The sequence below is a fragment of the Mustela lutreola genome, chromosome 10 (genome assembly GCF_030435805.1).
Source record: "Mustela lutreola isolate mMusLut2 chromosome 10, mMusLut2.pri, whole genome shotgun sequence".
Classification (NCBI taxonomy): domain Eukaryota; kingdom Metazoa; phylum Chordata; class Mammalia; order Carnivora; family Mustelidae; genus Mustela; species Mustela lutreola.
The window spans coordinates 93,237,627-93,257,765 of record NC_081299.1 but is presented as its reverse complement, the minus strand read 5'-3'; the positions used below and the strand labels follow the sequence as shown (position 1 = coordinate 93,257,765).

At 40.9% G+C, this 20,139-nt stretch overlaps 2 protein-coding genes across 9 annotated transcripts in view; both read left to right on the top strand.

Moving 5' to 3' along the window:
• The first annotated feature begins 633 nt into the window (after positions 1-633).
• On the top strand, positions 634-8,900 carry TAF13 (TATA-box binding protein associated factor 13). The gene is made up of 4 exons (XM_059137996.1): positions 634-720; positions 1,580-1,658; positions 5,085-5,182; positions 7,776-8,900. Exons 1-4 carry the CDS (start codon positions 694-696, stop codon positions 7,944-7,946), a joined length of 375 nt encoding a protein of 124 aa, XP_058993979.1. The 5' UTR covers positions 634-693; the 3' UTR covers positions 7,947-8,900.
• An 8,922-nt stretch (positions 8,901-17,822) lies between these two features.
• The window catches only part of WDR47 (WD repeat domain 47), a 65,659-nt gene continuing 63,342 nt past the window's right edge, over positions 17,823-20,139 (top strand). For all 8 annotated transcript variants that reach the window (XM_059135783.1, XM_059135781.1, XM_059135780.1 and 5 more), the window contains exon 1: positions 17,823-18,072. The gene's annotated coding sequence lies outside the window, so the exon portion shown is untranslated. The remainder of the gene's footprint in view (positions 18,073-20,139) is intronic.

Genomic DNA, 20,139 nt, shown 5'->3' with positions numbered 1-20,139 from the left:
CCTTTTAAAAACTAGTAGCGAATGGGGCGCCTGGGTGGCTCAGTGGGTTAAGCCGCTGCCTTCGGCTCAGGTCATGATCTCAGGGTCCTGGGATCGAGTCCCACATCGGGCTCTCTGCTCAGCAGGGAGCCTGCTTCCCTTCCTCTCTCTGCCTGCCTCTCTGCCTACTTGTGATCTCTCTCTCTGTCAAATAAATAAATAAATCTTTAAAAAAAAAAAAGTAAAAACTAGTAGCGAAGAAATACATACCCAATAACCCATATAGTACTTGTCAATTAACAACAGTGTAACTATAAATTGTTAAAATTGTGTAAATACACTCTTGGGGCAGCGCAAGGACCACCGGCACCCCCAATGACGCAGAGCTTCACAGCCCCAAAACAGGAACTGGTGATTCGAGATGTAGAGTCCAATTCAGGGCCACAACAAGATACACACCCCTCAGCCCATGATTTCATTTTCTTTGCTAATGTTTATTAAATCGTGATTTTGATCACAAAGCCTAGAGCTCAGGACGCTCTCCCTAAACTCCCCAGGAGTCGGCTATTAGTCGGCTTGCATTCCCCCGCCCCGCCCCGCCCCGCGGGCCGACTAGGCCCCGCCCCTCCCGGCGCGTCACCGGAAGTGAGGCAGAGGAAATAGTAAAACCCGCTGGGAGGGAGGCGGCGGAGTCTCGTAGGGCTGGCCGGGGGCATGGCAGACGAAGAGGAAGACCCTACTGTGAGTGACCACCACCGTTCCAACCCACTCTTTTCTTCACTCCCTGGGGGACAGAAGCGGAGCCTGAGTTCAGAATCACTCGGGATTTTCCTTAGCGAATTCACTCGAGAGAGTTCGGGGACTTCACGCCGTGCTAGCCTTTCCCTTCGGATTCATCTCTTAGTACGTGGGGCAGGACGTTAAGAAGAGTAGAGAGGTGGCTCGTTGTTCTTTGCTTTAGGGTCTGTATTTGCTAGACACTCCGTGAATCGCCTGGACAGTCATCAGAGGACAAAGCTAGTATTTGTTAGCTCTCATTAGCAACGAACACTGCCGCTGGTAACAAAACTACATGCTCACTGTAAAGTTGGAGGAAAATAATGGACCGACAGGGAATCTGGATTCCAAAATTTCTGTTTCTGTGAGCAAGTTCCTTGACTTTAAGCCTGGTTTTTGTCATAAAATGGGGTTAAGGCTTATTTGAGGAAAGTTTCTAGCTCTGTATAAGCAGTGCTTAGTAAATACTACTTTTGCTTACTTTGACTCAATACCAACCCCTTTGTTTTAAATACCAACTCTTATTAGTAAAACTGTAGTAATAGGCTACCTAGTTGGTTAAAAAATAAATAAAGTTTGGTCATTGGAACTCTTCCAGGAGAGGCAGTAGGATTATTTGTTAGGAACATTGTAGAAGCCATTCCTGCATGAGTGGGAAGTCGGACTGGACAGTCTTTAAAGCTCCCCAAATGCTCATATTTTATTTTTTTTTTAAGGCTTTCTGGCATGATATCAGTGTTGAAAAATGGAAAAAAATTAATGTTAATTATTTAAAAATCAAATACGGTGCTTGACATTTCTGTATATACATTCTAACTTATAGTTTGAGGAAGAAAATGAAGAAATTGGAGGAGGTGCAGAAGGCGGACAGGGTAAAAGGAAGAGACTTTTTTCTAAAGAATGTAAGTAATATTTGACAACGATTTAATTACAGACAATAAAAACTTTCAGACATGTCTGTCCAAAGTAGATTAATGTTCTGGATATGTTTCTCTGTGGGGACAGTATTCTCCGATTTGCTTATAAAATTCTCTTTAACTTCTGAATCATAGATACTAGTGATCCTAACCTCAAATTATATGTGGGTGGGTGGGTGTATACACTTTTTTCTTTTTTCCTTTTTTTTTTTTTTTTAAGTGAGGAAATGTGATCAGTGTTTCAATTCAGGACCTTAGAATATTACCTCCATTACTTTTTTTGTCTGTTACTATTGCAGCAGAACTCTTTTAACTATAAGTCAAAGGTTTTAATGGATCCTGGGACAGGTGCCAAGGGTAAGGAATTAAGTTGGGGCTTTGGACTAATGCATTGGACAAAACAGAAAGGTGATGAACAGTGTAATACATGACAGTGAAATAGAGATTATAATGTATTTGTTCTGTAGTGCATTCCCTCAGTAGACATGTTTGACTCTTTTTGGCAGCAGCAAGAGGGAGCGCTGCTGTTCCTAGTGATGGTTAAAGTCACCCCCTGAAAGGCACTGTGACAACGTGCTCTCCATCCTGTGTCCTTTACACATAGTAGTGGCTGAGTATTGACAGATGAGACAACACGTGAATATATGGTTTATTTATGCTGGGTCAGACAAGTGGTTCCCAAATGCTCTTGAATCTGCAGTTAGTAGGTTATATTTTTATTTTTTTAACGACTCAGATTCTCCATATGTCAATTTCTCATCCTAAGCCGACCACTCTTTGATCCATCTTTGACACTGTTTACTACATCTGTATGTGTTTTTACTTCTTACATCAGCCTAAGAAGGAGATTTCCACACCAGAGCATCCCAGAGTGATGTTTGCATCGTCAGTTCTTAGTAGAAACCTTTGTTCTACTTGGATTGCTTTATTTTTGTGATGATAAGAATTCGGGATTTTCACAATCTTCTCCTTGTCTTACCTAAATCTTGATAGACCTTACTGGCAAAATCTGTTCTCCTAAACCTTCTTTTTAAAAAATTTCTTGCTGGGGCGCCTGGGTGGCTCAGTGGGTTAAGCCTCTGCCTTCGGCTCAGGTCATGATCCCAGGGGCCTGGGATCGAGTCCCGCATAGGGCTCTCTGCTCAGCAGGGAGCCTGCTTCTCCTCATCTCTCTCTCTGTCTGTCTCTCTGCCTATTTCTGATCTCTCTCTCTGTAAAATAAATAAATAAAATCTTTAAAAAAAAAAAAATTTCTTGCTACTATAACATAAAGTTTCAAAGCATTCATTGGCATTTTTTGGTGTCTTTACAAAGCCTTTAACCAAATGCAGTTCATATACATACTAGTGAATTACACCCACCAAAATGGTAATGGTAAAGTATCTTCCTTAAATATTTAAGGCAGAATAGCAAGCTTACAATGAAGAATCCTGGCAGACAAGTGATGTCTAAAGTATTATCCAAATGATTAAAGTCAGTATCACCAGTAATACGTATTAATATCATGTACCTCTGATCTGATGCATTAAGAGGGCTCATCACCTCTATGGTACCCTCTCTGGTAATGTGTAACTACAGTCAAATCATGAGAAACACCAGACAAATCCATATTGGAGAACATTCTACCAGATCACTAACCAGTATCCTTCCAGCGTGTCAAGTTCATGAAAGATGAGAAAAGTCTGAGGAACTGTCACTGCTTAGTAGAAAGTAAGGAGGCATGATAGCTAAATAGTGTGGGATCCTGACAAAGAAAAAGGACATTAGTTGAGAAATTGGTACAATCTGAGTAACTTCTGTACTTGTATCAGTGTTAATTTCTTAGTTTTGATAAATATCTGTGGCTCTGTAAGATGTTAACATCAGGGTCTGGTGGATATAGGGTATTTGGGAGGTCTGTACTATTTTTGCAACTCTTGTAAAGTCTGAAATTACCTCAAAAAAGAAAAGGCAAAAAGGTTGTCAGAACCCAAGAGGGAGAAAAAATGTTGGCTCTTGTGTTTGCTTAGTACCCCTGTATCTGGACCTATAGGCTCTTGTCAGTTTAAATCATAGGGATATCTCTGTCCCAACCTGACTTCCAAATCACTTTCTTTTCCTCCCTAGGCTGGTGTACCTAATACTCCTTTCAGTTTGACCAGCTTTTGCTTCTCCTAAATAAGAATTACTCTTAATGTACTCATTTCTTCCTTTAGAAGTATTCTAGGGTTTTGTTGTTGTTGTTGTTTTACTGTACTTAAATTGTAGTAGTCGTAAATGAACAGCTTGATGAATTTTATGTATTTACCTATACTTATAACCACCACTCAGATCAAGATATAAAACATTTCCAACCTATGATCAGTTTTTTGTTGTTGTTATTGTTATTGTTGTTGTTTTAACATTTATATACCCCTTTCAGAATCTGGTAAGAGTGGTTTATTCTTTGCAGAACAATCCACACACACAAACAATATATAAAATTTTTGCATATAATTTCAGCAGGGTTCAAAGATTTCTCAAAGCCTATCCATAGACTAACTGGGGATTAATAGACTATAGGATAATAATCCATCTGGATCCCATCTGGCTTAAGCCCAAGAAGTATAATACTTTTGAGGGTAGCACTATAGACTCTGGAGCCAGATCAGCTGTGTTCAAACATGGACTTTATCTCTTACTATCTGTGTGACCTTGGGTAAATCACTTAGCTCAGTGCCTCAGTTTTCTCACCTAAATGGAATAGGGGTAATAATAGTATTTACTGGAAAGGGTTGTTGTGAGGATTAAATGAGGTGGGTTTTTTTTTTATTACTCTGTATTGAATTTTTTTCTCTTTTGCATTTTCTGTGGTTCTTTCAGATGTTAGCTGTGCATTGATCTGGAGAATGAAATAGGAAATATCAAGATTCTACATAGTTTGCTTTTTCCATTTGATTCCCCTTTTCTTCATATAAGAAGAAATTGGAGCACTTTCTCTCATGTCCTTTTCCCTATGTTGGTATCAGAAAGATCTTGCCTTCTCTTTTCCAGTGCCCCCACTGCCCTCCCCTCACCCTACACCATATATGCACAGGACACTCCCAGTGAGGACTCAGCCGTTGGTACTCATCCTTTCACTGCCATGGAGTTTCCCAATTCAAGTTATTCCAGGGTTGTTGGCGAATAGGTAATAGAGGTTAGGGAAAGAATATTGATGTCAGGGTTTTGTAGTTGGGAGGGAACAGGAGTTCCTACTAGGGAAGGACAGGTAGGAATAGTTGGTTAGGAGATCTTGGTTAAAATCCCTTAAATCTAAGTCCATACTTGCAGACACAATGTAAATATGTTCATACAGGTGTTTTCTCTATCTTGGTCCATTTATAATTTGAGAAAAGTATTGTTAAATTGTTAAATTTGTTCAAGTGAACAAAAATGATTGTTCTTTTACAGTGCGATGTATGATGTATGGGTTTGGGGATGACCAGAATCCTTATACTGAGTCAGTGGATATACTTGAAGACCTTGTCATAGAGTTCATCACTGAAATGGTAAGATTTTTTTGTAATTGGTCTTAGTTAACTGAGTAATAGATCTGAAATTCTAACTTTGAGTTAAGACTAGAACTATGCCATCCTTTTGAAATAATCTTACCCATTTGAGGGCCTTTTTGTGGAAGTTACCAATTACTATTTATCATTAAAGATATATAGAAGGGGCGCCTGGGTGGCTCAGTGGGTTAAAGCCTCTGCCTTCGGCTCAGGCCATGATCCCAGGGTCCTGGGACTGAGCCCTGCATCGGGCTTTCTGCTCAGCAGGGAGCCTGCTTCCCTTCCTCTCTCTCTGCCTGCCTTTCTGCCTACTTGTGATCTCTGTCTGTCAAATAAATAAATAAAATCTTTAAAAAAAAAAAGATACATAGATATATAAAGATATTCACATGTACATATGTACACATAAAATATGCTACCCTCTCCCGAATTTTATTTGTAAGAAAATAATTATAAGATCCTTGAATAAAATTTAAAAATAATAACCGTAATGCAATCATCTAATGTAAGTTTTCTCCTTCCACTATTTATTTAAATGTATATAGTGCTGGGGTGCCTGGGTGGCTCAGTCAGTTAAGCCTCTGCCTTCAACAAACCAGAAGAGACTCTTAATCTCAGGAAAGAAACTGAGAGTTGCTGGGGGATTTAGGGAGGGATAGGGTGGCTGGGTTATGGACATTGGAGAGGGTATATGCTATGGCGAGTGCTGTAAATTGTGTAAGACTGTAAATTGTCCACAGACCTGGACCCCTGAAGCAAACAATACATTATATGTTAATAGAAAATTTTTTTAAAAAGCCTCTACCTTCAGCTCAGGTCATGATCTCAGGATCCTGGAAGTTCTACATTGGGGTCCCTGCTTAGCAGGGAGTCTGCTTCTCTGTCTCTCCTCTCATGCTCTCTCTCAAATAAGTAAATAAAGTCTTTAGAAAAAAGTATGCAATGATTGCATAGTGATAATCATGGTAAACATTTTTTACTTAAAATTTTACAGTACATACTTTATATTCTAATCACAGTTATTTTAGTAGTTAAATGAAGTTACTTATGGATTATTAAGTGAATAGATACTTTTGAATGACCATATTCATGAAATTGCCTCCTGTCTCCTTAGATATATTCACAGGGATGGAAATACTGAGTTTGGTTGTGTTCCTGTGAATTTTTACTGTGTTATGGATTATTTCCTTCGTACAGAATAATAGAAGTAAAATTCCTGTGTCGGAGTATGCATTTTTAAACATTATTTTCCATTTATAAAAATAATACTTATTAAATTTAGGAAGAATAAAAAAGTTCAGGAAAGGGGCACCTGGGTGGGTCAATCGGTTGGGCATCTGCCTTCTGCCCAGGTCGTGATCTCAGGGTCCTGGGATTGAACCCCACATCAGGCTCTCAGTTCATCGGGGAGTCTGCTACTCCCTCTCACTCTCCCTCTATGCTCTCTCTCTCCCTCTCTCTCAAATAAATAAATAAATAAATAAAATCTTAAAAAAAAAAAAACATGTAGGAAAGAAAATAGAAATCTGTAATCCTTCCACTTATTGACAACTAATGCTGAGATTTTGGTGAGTATTTTCCTGTTTTTTTGCACATTATTTATTTATTTATTTGACAGAGATTATAAGTAGGCAGAGAGGCAGGCAGAGAGAGGGGGGAAGCAGGCTCCATGCTGAGCAGAGAGCCTGATGTGGGCTTGATCCCAGGTCCCTGGGATCATCACCTCCCTGAAGGCAGAGGCTTTAACCCACTGAGCCACCCAGGCGCCCCTGCACATATTTTTAAACATCATTAAATTGAAATCATACAGTATATTTTGTCATAGAGCCTGCTTTTTCACTTAAGTAGAACTCTGTCCCCCATGTCTTTCCCTAACACTCTTTAATTTTAATGGCTTCATAATATTAATTGATTGGATGTGCCCAAATTTATTTAATGCCTTACTAAATACTTAGATTCCTCTTTTTTAGTCATTAGAAAAAATGCTATAATGAACCTTTGTATTTTAAAGTATTTATTTGAGAGAGAGAGAACAGGAGAGAGAATGAATAGGGGGAGGGTCAGAGGGAGAAGCAGATTCCCCGCTGAGTAGGGAGCCGGACCTGGGGCTCGATCCTGGGACTCCAGGATCATGACCTGAGCCAAAGGCAGATGCTTAACTGACTGAGCCACCCAGGCACCCCAGACTTTTGTTTCTGTACAGGAGGAATATATGATAGGAGATGAGACTTTCTTGAAGAAAACCTACCACTATTTCTCAACTACTGAGACAATGAAGTGTGCGGTTACAAAGAAATTATAGAATTATTTTATAAAAATGAAGACAAAAGCTACGTAGATCAAAAAAGAAACCTCAGTAGATTTAGTTTTAATGTCTTTAGTATTAAAAAATGTCTGTAAACCATTAAGAGAAACATTCCTGTAACACAGTAGCAAGTGGACAAAGGACCCGAATAGAAAGACAATTCACAAATGAATAGCTATAATAATTTGAAGAGAAAATCTTCAAACTCACCGGTATTAAATAAATGCAAATTAAAAGAGTAAAATATTAGATTTGTTTAATTTAATTTAATTTATTTCTTTGTAATAGACTCACAAGGCAATGTCAATTGGAAGACAAGGTCGGGTACAAGTTGAAGATATCGTCTTCTTGATTCGAAAGGACCCAAGGAAGTTTGCTAGGGTTAAAGACTTGCTTACTATGAATGAAGAATTGAAACGAGCTAGAAAAGCATTTGATGAAGCAAACTATGGATCTTGACACCTGTACTTTCTGAAGCTTCATTATCTTCTGAGGAAACTAGATATATAATAACTGTATATTTTCACAGTGAGGTTCCAGTTTCTAGCCATGTATATATGCAAGATGGAGAAACCGATTTTTCAGCTTTTATTTTCAGGTCTTCGTTTTTAGAGTGATATTTGAGCCTTGAATTTCCTGCCCTTATATGACTGTACTTGAATTACTTACTGGGTTTTTAATGGCCACATGTAAGTTGAAGTACCTTGCAAACCAGGTGGTTTCTTCTGACTGTTTAAATGATGAAGTAGTATTTATGTATTGGGTGTATTTTGTGCCATTGTAGGCTAAACCATAGCTGTTTAATATATGAAATCTATAGGGCCCCTTTGACTATTGATTGCTAAGACATGTTTCATGTATTCTAAAGTTTTTAGACTACAGTGATCTAATTATTAAAAGATAGTGAACTGGTTTGCTTTTTTTTTTTAAGGAGAAGATGATACAGGAAAATAACAGTCTTTTGTAGGAATGTTTATCTAACATATTTGTTTTTTAGTATTCTTTACATTACAAGAAGGTTTTTTTTTTAATTTTTTAAACTAAAAGTTTCATGTGAATTCTTCCGTATTGGAAGGCTTTTGATTTAAAACCTTTTGGGCTTATAATGTACTAGTTGTCAAATTTTAAGGGAACTCATTTTCCCAGGTCACATTAAAGCTTCTAAAAATAAATGCTTTCAGTAGTAGGAATGGTATTGCTTAAAAAGCTGATGGCAGGATAAGCACTTGGGATAGTGTTTTATTAACCTATTTGTTAGTACTTGTTTGTGGAAACGTGTACTCGACTAAACCATATATGGCTATGGAAACCACTTTTGTATTTCAGGATATACAGGTTTTGTGTGTGTTTAGCTTATTGTATTAAATTATTACACTTAGTTTAAAATAAAGATTAAAACTGCATTTAAAGGGATTACTGAATATTACTCTTTGTGGAACTGTTTGTGCGGTGCTTATAAACATCTGTAAGTCAGCATGTAGGAGAATTTCCCTTTCTTAATCTGTTGATACAAGGAATAAAGTGGAAAATTAGATTAATAATTGAATTTGACTATGTAATTTATCAGCTTTTTCTCCCCATTACTAGTAATATGGTTCTGGCTGCTTAATCTCACTGAAGACTTTTTTTTTCCTATATTCTTATAATCCCCCTGAATTGATACTGAGATTCAAGATAGCTGGGCTGTTTTTTTGTTACTTAAAAAAATAAAAACCAGGGCACCTGGCTGGCTCAGTTGGTAGAGCCTGTGACTCTCAGTCTGAGGGTCATGAGTTCAAAGCCCTGTATTGGACATAGAGCCTACTTTAAAAAAAAAAAAAAAAAAAAAAAAAAGAGGCAAAACCAATTGAAAAGCTACTCTGCTCCAGTCTAAGCTGAAATCAAGAATGCAAGTGGAATAGTAACATCTCAATATTGCTATTTTTGCTAACCAGGGTGTACTTCACCCTGAAGAAAGAACTGGTGATAATTGGTTCTAGGGGAGCTATCCTGGACCCCTCTTAGCTAGGGCTGCTGTAACAAAATATCAGACTGGGCAGCTGAAACAACAGAATTCACTTCCTCAGGCTCTGGAGGCTGGAAGTCTGAGATCAGGGTGCCAGCATGGTTGGGGTCTGATGAAGGAGGACTCTTCTGGGCTGCAGATAGCAGCCTTCCCTGTGTCTGCTTGTCTGAGGGAGCTCTGTTCTTTCTTCCTCTTTTTATAGGGGCACCAGAGTTCCACTCTAACGACTTCATTTAACCTTAATATAGCCTCCTTAAAAGCCCTGTCTCCAATATAGTCAGATGGGAACGAGGGTTGGGTTAGGGCTGCAACATGACAAATTTCAGGGGATTACAATTCAGTCTGAAGCAGTGTCATTAATTTTACTATTTTGCTAGTGACCCTGACACTAAGTTTTTTAATGGGACCTTGTAGGTTGCAAGCCATAGAACTTGACTCAAAAACAACCTAAGCAGAAGAGAGGAATTTATTGGATTATCCGACTGAAACAAGGGAAAGTAGGAATGGAGTTGATTCCCTATGGTTGACTGGATGTAAGAACTTGAGAATCAGGACTGTTCATCTTTATCCTAATTTTGGTTTTATTCTCTCAGGAACCTCAGTGTGCCAAGGCAACATGATAGCAGTTCTAGGGTTCCCATCCATATAACTGATCGAGGGAGCTACTTGACTTACCAATACAGAAGATCCCCAGGAGTGAGGGAGGAGGTAAGAGCTGGGTACTATAAGTGAGAAAGGGAAAGAGAGACTGGGCAGACAAAAATAACAGAGGTGGCACTGTCTTGATCCATGAGCTTATTTGAATTCTAACAGTGAGGTAACATGGCTCCCTTCTAATGTCTAGAGCTACACTGTGTAATATGGTAGCCACTAGCCACATGGGACCATTTAAATTCACTTCATTCAAATTAAATGAAACAAAACCTTCAATTCCTCAGTTGTACTGGCTGTATTTCAGGTGTTCATCAGCCCCATGGCTGGGGGCTGCTGCATTGAACAGTGCAGACATAGAACCTTTTTTTCATCACCACAGAAAACTATTTGGAACAGTGCTGTTCAGGTGCTTTTTCTTAATTCGATTTGCTTTAAAAGACTCACTATGAAAAACCTCAAGTATACACAGTAATAGAATAGTATCATGAGCCCCCATCTTCAACAATTAACTAACCTTTGCCAATTTTAATGTCTTATATATTCCCCCACCTTTGGGGGGGAAGGGGCAGTATTTTAAGGCAAATCACAGCTTTCATTGTATCATTTCAACTATGAATACTTCACTATGTCCTCTCTAACAAAAAGTTTTAAAAGGTAGTCCAAATACTGCTATTATACCCTAACACAAATTAACATTAATTTCTTAATACTCCATTTAATACCCAATCCTTGTTTAAATCTCCTAATTTGTCTCAAAATTTAGAGTTTGTGTATCTGTTTTCTATTGTTTCTGTAACAGATTAAATTTAGTGACTTAAAACAACAAAGTCATTATCTTACCAGTTCTTTAGGTCAGAAGTCTGCTAGAGGCCTCACTGGTGCTAAAATCAAGGTACTACATTCCTTTCTGGATATTCTAGGAGAGAACCTGTTTACTTGCATTTTCCAGCATCTAGGGCGTACATTCTTTGGCTCTTAGTCCCCTTCTGTCTTCCAAGTTAGCAATGTTGCATCTTTCTGATCTTTCTGCCATAATCCTATCTCACTCTGACTCCCGCTGGGAAAGTTTCTCTGCTTCTAAGGACCCAGGTGATCCTTAGAATTCTGGGTTATCCAGATGGGTCCAATATATTGGATAACCCAGAATAACCTGACCATTTTAAAACCCTTAACTAATCACACCAGCAAAGTCTCTTACCATGTAAAGTAACATATTCACAGATTCTGAGGATTAAGATGTTAAGGTCTTTGGGAAGGGCTGTTATTCTGCCTCCCACAGGCTATTTGCAATAAAATCTAAACAAGGTTTCACCCACTGTATTTGGTTACCCATTGGATTGAGTGGGTCTAATTTCTATTAATCTCTAGTAGCTCTTCCTTCCCTACTTGTTTAAGTGAGACTTTCTCTTTAAAGAATTATACCTTTTTTTTTTTTTAGCTAGTATGTTTATTTGCTTCATGCTGAAACAGAACATCTGATATAACTTATGATTCGCTTGAAATTGGTTTTACTGCATTTAAACTGATTTTCTTAAGTAAAAGCTGTAATAATCTAAGTGTGGACATTTTTAAATGGGCTCCTTTGATGTATCAGTAGCTCCTTGGCTTCTCATTGGTGGAAAGAGGTAGTGTCTGGAGAGTCAGCTGATCACTTCCCAAGAGACCTCAGGGGGCTGCATTACTTGGGTGAACATGTAGTCTAGAGTTTGATTTGCACACTGCAGGCTTGGAAACTGATTTCATCAGCAGATGGAGAGCACGTCCATCTTTCAGGGTAGACTTCAAAACCAAGTTTGTAAGGCCAGCATATGAAGATGGATACCAATTTATAGATGTGGTAAAACTTTCATGGATTTGACCAGCAAATTCTTCCCTATCCTGGGAATGTGGGAAATGAAAACATAAATATGAAGGTAGAATGAGGAGAGTTAGATGAACGCATTGCCTAGAGCATTGGGTAAGAGAAGGATAAGATTTATACAGAAACAGGAAGGATGGCTCCCTAGGCCCTGAAGCCGTGGGCTGGGATGTGTTTCCTTTGAAGCAATCTTCAAGATTCTTTTGCTGCTAATACTGGAGACTTGACTTGAGTTTTCACTTCCAGTGACAATACCCATCCAAGCACACGGAGCAGAGCATTGTGCCCGAAAATCAAGAACTTTTTAAGCACTCTGACTGTATCCCAGAACATTCCCAATTCTCTAGGCCTGATTTTCTTAATGACTGAACCACCCAGGTGCCTCTAGGCCTGATTTTCTTAGCGTCCCTATATTTATCTTCTTAACACAGAGACTGGGAAGTAGATAGATAACCAGTGAGCAAGGTGTTAAATGTGTTGTTACAGGCTACTGCTTTTCCTGGGTCCTGGTGAAAGACTCCATGAGCTAGACTGTTATTTCATGGGATAGGATCACAGAAAACATTTTGGTATATCAGCAAGTATTTAGTAAGCACCTGTTTTGTTTGAGGCATAGCACAGATACTACAGGGCTATCTGGTATCTGGATGAGTAGAATTCTAAAGTTACAGAGGTAAAGTAAGGAGGAAATTTCTTATCTATTACCAGTAGATTGGTAAGAGTCTCAATCTGAGCTTTTGTACAAAATCCCAATTCATGTATAATTTGTAGCATTCAGTCTTCTATGCACATCCTCACACAGAAAGCCCGGTAAGCTGCTCTGAAATTGGGTGTATTCTTTTTTCTATTCCTTTTTTTTTTTTTTTTTAAAGATTTTATTTATTTATTTGACAGAAAGATGGAGATTATAAGTAAGCAGAGAGGCAGATGGCTGGAGAGGGAGAAGCAGGCTCCCGGCTGAGCAAGGAGCCCAATGCGGGGCTCAATCCCAGGACCCTGAGACCATGACCGGAGCTGAAAGCAGAGGCCTAACCCACTGAGCCACCCAGGGGCCCTGGGTATATTCTTTTAGAATAGGAAAAATAAATGCTGAAATGTAAATCATTTGTCATTTGCCTTCGTAAGGCTATTTTATTTATTTATTTATTTATTTTAAAGATTTATTATTTATTTGACAGATCACAAGGAGGCAGAGAGGCAGGCAGAGAGAGAGGAGGAAGCAGACTCCCCGCTGAGCAGAGATCCCGCTGCGGGGCTCCATCCCAGGACCCTGGGATCATGACCTGAGCTGAAGGCAGAGGCTTTAACTCACTGAGCCACCCAGGCACCCCTATTTTATTTTATTTTATTTTTTAAAAGATTTTATTTATTATTTATTTGACAGATAGAAATCACAAGTAGGCAGAGAGGCAGGCAGAGAGAGAGGAGGAAGCTGGCTTCCTGCTGAGCAGAGAGCCCGATACGGGGCTCGATCCCAGGACCCTGAGATCATGACCTGAGCCGAAGGCAGAGGCTTTAACCCACTGAGCCACCCAGGCGCCCCTATTTTATTTTTTTTAAAGATTTATTTATTTATTTGAGAGAGAGGGCGCCTAGGTGGCTCAGTTGGTTAAGCGACTGCCTTCGGCTTGGGTCATGATCCCGGAGTCCTGGGATGGAGTTCCACATCAGGATCCCAGCTCCATGGGGAGTCTGCTTCTCCCTCTGACCTCTGCTCTCATGCTCTCTCACTCTGTCTCTGTCTCTCTCAAATAAATAAATAAAATAAATAAAGATATTATTTATTTATTTGAGAGAGAGAGTGTGTGAGGGGGCACACAGGAGTGGGGGGTCAAAAGAAGAGGGAGAGAATCATCAGGTAGACCCCTTTGCTGAGCTCTGATCACGGAGCCTAACTAGGGGCTCAATTCCACAACCCTGAGATCACAACCTGAAACGAAATCAAGAGTTGGATGCTCAATCGATTAAGTCTACCAGGTGCCCCTGTGTGGCAATTTTAGATAAATAACTGAAAATTTAGTAGGAAAGAGCCTAGTTACTGACCCAACTCTTAAAAAAAAAAAAAAAAAAGCTAATACTGTACTTAATTTTTTCTGTAATAGGACTTTTTTTTTGCTTTTAATTTTTTTTTCAGTTTTGTTTTAAATTTCTTCTCAGTGTAACAGTATTCATTGTTTTTGCACCACACCCAGTGCTCCATGCAATACGTGCCCTCTGTAATACCCACCACCTGGCTCCCCCAGCCTCCCTCCCCCGACCCCTTCAAGACCCTCAGGTTTTTTTTCAGAGTCCATAATCTCTCATGGTTCACCTCCCCTTCCAATTTCCTTCAACTCCCTTCTCTCCATCTCCCCATGTCCTCCATGTTATTTGTTATGCTCCACAAATAAGTGAAACCATATGATAATTGACTCTCTCTGCTTGACTTATTTCACTCAGCATAATCTCTTCCAGTCCCGTCCATGTTGCTACAAAAGTTGGGTATTCGTCCTTTCTGATGGAGGCATAATACTCCATAGTATTTATTTATTTGATAGACAGAGATCACAAGTAGGCAGAGAGAGGGGGAAGCAGGCTCCCTGCTGAGCACAGAACCCTCGGGGCTCGATCCCAGGACACTGAAAGCACGACCTGAGCCAAAGGCAGAGGCTTAACCCACTGAGCCACCCAGGCACCCCTGAAAGAGGACTTTTATAAGTATTTTGGGAGCACCTGACTTGTAAGTAAGACACCTACCTAGACTCATTTTGGTGAATCTCATGTTTTTCTTTGATCTTTCTAGCAAGTCCTACTAAAGAGTTTCAAGATTATTACCAGAAAGTTATTGACCGGGACGCCTGGGTGGCTCAGTCGGTTGGACGACTGCCTTCGGCTCAGGTCATGATCCTGGAGTCCTGGGATCGAGTCCCGCATCGGGGGACTCCATGGGGAGTCTGCTTCTCTCTCTGACCTTCTCCTCGTTCATGTTCTCTCTCACTGTCTCTCTCTCAAGTAAATAAATAAAATCTTTAAAAAAAAAAAAGTTATTGACCTTATCTTAAAAAACCCATCCAAAATTATGATGCTTAATGTGATTTATGTGTTATTAACATTTCTTAACCTATAGTTTCCTTTTTTGGATTTTGAAGTATGTCAATGACTTCATTAAAATGGGGTATTTATTTTTCTTCCAAAACAAAATATTTTTAAGATTTTATTTTTGTTTTCAATATTAACATCCAGGATATTTACTTAATATATAAAAAAAATCTCTTCTATGTCCAAACAAGAATTTTTCTTTCCTGAATTTAGCCATTGACCTATAATTTAAGCTTTTGTTTAGGGGTGATAGGAGTGCTGGGAGACTCAGGTATTCTACCTACATAATTCTTGAGCCTATTTGAAAGAGCGCCTGCAGTGGTGGTATTTTGTTTGTTCTCCCAGAGCCAGCAGTGCCCCAGCTCTAAAGCACACAGCTCTTTGCTGTATTTATGTGTATGTGCTCTAATAAGGAGAGTGGAGCTTTTAAAACAAGAGCGCATATCCCTGCTGAACTTATCCTGAACGGCTTGAGGCAAGATTTCCTAATTAAGGCTTGTGCTCAGATTCCTTTCCACTATTTGGGGAAAACCCAAAAACTTCTATTTCCCTTTTTAGAAATGAGATTTGAGAATCTTATTAAAAGGGGTGCACCTTAGCCTATAGGCATTTAAGTCACAAGGCACTATGAATCATTCCCACAAGTTAGAACCTGCATTTTCACATGATGCCTAACCTAGTTCCTAATCCAGAGTAGGGTAAATATTTGGTGAATGATTGAGGCAGTACCTCAGAATCTAAGGACAGTCTTTCAACTAAGAAAGCCTTGTCCTTTCTGAACAATTCGCTGCTTTGCAACAACTAGAGTGAAAGACAAGAAGATCTAATCTTAACCAGTGTGGCTGAGTATAGAAGGAAAGGTGATATACCCTAGGCTAACAGCTATTAAGGTTGTGGTGTAAAACTTGATGTTACATTAGGAAGCGAATATACAGTCAATGCATTTATCACTGAACGAGTGATAAGATGTACCAGATGTCTTGCATTTCAGTGCCTAGTTTCCTTTTATCCCACACCCCCCTTTTCTGAAAATATAATGATTATTCATTTGCTTCTAACAATTCTGATGACTACTTTTTGAAAATTTAGATGCACATAACACTTTGGCACATGATGGGGGGGGGATAAAGATGAGTAAGACCTCTTATTCCCTCTACCTTGTCAGAATAAGGTCCACTTTTTTCAAGCTAAAATTTCCAATTAATACACTGAGGTAGAGTGCAAAAAGGAGGGTTTAAAAATCATAATAGTTAAAATCTTGGCTCTCCTACAGAACAGCTGTTTGACCTTGGGCAAATTATTTTCCTTAATCTCTAAAATGGGAATAGTTAACAGGCATTTTAAGGGAGTTTGTGAGGCTTAAGTGAGAACATAGGGAAAGCACTTCATTTTATGCTTAATGACTATCCAAACAATCTAGTACCAGATCAGGTTTTTCCTATTGTGTAGTGCTCTGCCCTCAGTAGGTGGTCAAATGTTTGTCAGATTGTCCCTGATTTATAACCCTTTGTAGATCTAGTTGAAAATTTAAATAAATAACTCTTGCTTCTTGCAATTGGTATTGTTTGAGACTCAAGATCAAGAAGCAGATTCTCAGATGAACTATACTGGCAAAGACTATACCTGCATTTCCTGGATATATCTGCCCACTTTTTCTATTTAAACATTCTTTACCATTTTTTCTTCTTTTTTTTCAAATATCCGGACCCTGAGTAACATTAACTTGTGCTTATATTTATTTGCCTGTCACTTTATCACAGAGAGTTCTTAATGAAGACTCTTCCAGGAGTTCATCAGGACTAGGCAAGATAAATTTTGCATAAACTGTTTTCCCTGAATTTGTAAATATTTTTCTTGGAAACTTTGCCTCATACTACCGCTCCTTGTATCTTGAATTGGATTAAATTCTTCCTGTTCAGAAATGTTTTTGATGTTTATTATTACCACTCTCTTTTACGTCCTTTCCCCCAGTTGGGAGGCCCAGATCGCTCTTGGCATTTGGCCTTTATGAGGACGAGGCTGATACAGGTTTGTGTCAGTTTATTCCCAGCTTTTCTACATGGTTATACCCACTGAATTCTCAATTCAACTCGGTGAAGCATCACGTTTATTTGTGGACTACTACTGCACGGGTGGGGCGGGAAAGTGAGATCCTGTTGTCAGGGAGCTTACAACTAAAAAGGGTAGTAAAAAAAACCCCTAGGAACCGGTTAAGTGTTAAGTAACTGGAAAATGCTCGGAGACGTATCAACATCACAAAAGGAGAAATCTAGAAAGGGGCAGATGAGCTGCTGGAGTTTTCGGGAGGAAGTGGGGCCTGCAGTAGCAGAGAGACACGGGGAGGAGGCCAGATTCACTTCATTAGTCTTTATTAATAAATTGTCGGGGAGGAATGTTGAGTCGATTCTAATGTGCAGATGACTTCTCGATTCCGAAGTCCCCTCTGCGCTATTTCGGGACGCAGGGTCACCCGCCAGCGACGGGTTGCGTCCCAGCCGCTGGTTCCTTACCCGAACGCCAGGCAAGCTTTTCCTCCAGAGTCCAGTCGGTCCTTGGAGGGCCGGCCGAGAGCCGGTCCATCCAGGCGTGCCCCCACCGCTCCAAGCCTGGGCCCGCCCAGCTGACTTTCCCTTTGGCTCAGGCACCTGCCTGGCCGCCCCTCGGCGGGGTCCTGAGGCGCCTCGAAGAAGCGCGGTGATTGGCTGCGGCTCGGGGCTGGAGCTCGCCTGCGACGCCGCTTGACAACCGCAATCTGCGAGGCTGAGTCCGAGAGGTACTTCGGCTGGGGCGGACTCGGGGAAGAACGGAGTGTCGGTCTGATGGATTGACGTGAGGGCGGCAGAAGGGAGGACCGGCGCCAAGCACAGACTCAGACCTCCGCCCTCGCGCTTCAGTCCCAGCCCAGAGCCGGCCGCGTCGGGGCCGCGTCCGCCGGCCTCTTAGTCGCTTTCTCCCCAGCCCCTTCTCTGGACTGGTCCGGGAACCCTCAGGTGAGTGACTCCGGATGGCGGAGGCGGGGTCGGCCGCGCAGCACCTCCAGTTGCCATGGTCACCGGTCGCCACCTGTCACCACCTGACGGGGTTCCGACCCAGGCAGCCCTTGGCCTCTAGGGTGGCGTTTGCGGCCCGGGAGAAGGGTCTCGGGTAGGGTTCGGTGGCGCAGGGGTCCGGGGTCGTGGGTGAGGGCCAGGGAACTGCCGTCCCCAGTTTGGAGGCCGCCGCTCCTGAACCACACCTTCCCCTGTCTGCCAGCCGGGCTCTGGGGCAGAGCGACGCCCCTCGCCCTGGTGCTTGTCGGCCCCCGAGCGAGGAGCGAGCGCAGGGTGAGTGTCCATCTCGCTGCTGCTGAGAGGCGGGAGGGGAGCTGGCCGCGCGGATTCTTCCTTTCTCGGCCCGCTGCGGGGCCAGGTCGAGAACTGAGGGGAGCGCTCGCGTCCCTGTCTGGGCACGCCTTGGCCGGGAGGAGGGGAGGAAGCTCGGGACTGGGAGCCGAGCCTCGGCGTGGGGCAGCTCCGCGGGGCCGGCTTTGGCCTTATCTTACGTCAGTGGTCTGTGGGAGCAGCCTTTGAGGGGTCTGGGCAGGGGGCGGGGAGAGGGGTAGCGACTGGGTTTGGAACCCGGCTTTGCTGGGGCGGGGGAAGCGCCTGCGTAGAAGACGCGGGAGGCTGTAGAAGTCGTAGGGTTCAGCGGGTCGCGTGTATTGGGGAGAAAGAGATTGGGGCTCAAGCTCTGGGGCGAGTCATTGGGCATAAGGGGCGAGAGCAGGAGGAGGCAGGGACAGCATTGACCAGCGTTTGATTGTTTTCTTCTCTAAACCCAGACGTGCGGTCTGTAACCAGGCATGGTATCTGAGCGGAGCGTTTTTGGCAACTTGGTTCTCTGCATAATGAAAGAAGTCTTTGTTCCACCCAGATTCATAGGTTGTGATCTAACACTTATTTCCCTTCCTTTGTTGTAGACTTCATAGAATGCATCAAGATGCATCAAGAAGTAAATGGCACAGAAATTAACATGTAGGATTTAAATATGCTACAAATCTTTTTTTCCCCACAGTAAATCCAAGTAAAAAAATTTTTTTTTTGTCTCCAGTATTGGCATGAGTTGTATTGTAGAGAGGAGAAATGCCTAAGAACCCATTTTCCTTTATATGTCATATCCTGGAGGTCTCATTTAGGAGGAGGATGTAATGAACAATTTTACGTTAGGTTTTAGGGGGTAGATTGCTTCCACACGGGAAAAAAAATTTATTATACAGTGAGGGAAAGGACAAGTAATTAAACCACTAACAGTATATTGTCAGGTAAAATAAAGACAAAACACTCGAACTTCGATGTCATTAGAAATATGTAATTTTTTGAGAAGGGATTTTAACATGTTTATCTCTCCTTCCTACTTCCCAATTCTTTTCTTTCTTTCTTTCTTTTTTTTTTTTTTTAAAGCCAGTATGAGGAATATATCATAAGAGAACAGGGGTGTTATCCTAAGTTCTTAGTTACATAATTGTCCTCAGTCTCTTTTTCTGTTTGTGAATTTATCAGTTACTGAATGGACAGCACGTGATAAGGTTAATATATATATATACACACACACACACACAGAGCAGTTTGAGAAACACTTCAAAATAAGTATGAAGAGATGCAGTTTTCCTTAGTGGATCAGTAAACTGGAAATCAGATTGCCCGGATTTAAGTTTCATTTTGCTATTGATTACAATATACTTTGCTCTTGATTGCATTACTACTCATCCTACTGTAGAGTCAATATTTAATCCTGTAAAATGGTAATAATACCTACTATTATTTTAGTCTGGAATGGGCTCTTCAGTTGAACAGAAGAATCTATTTGAAAGTGTTTTGGAAAAAAATTAAGGGATCTGTTTATTACCTTTTTTTCTTTTTCTTTTCTTTTTTTTTTTTTTTAAGATTCTTATTTATTCATTTGACAGAGAAAGCTCAAATAGGCAGAATGGCAGGGAGAGGGAGAAGCAGGCTCCTGGCTGAGCAGGGAGCCCAGCTCTGGGCTCTATCCCATGACCTAAGCCAAAGTCAGCTGCTTAA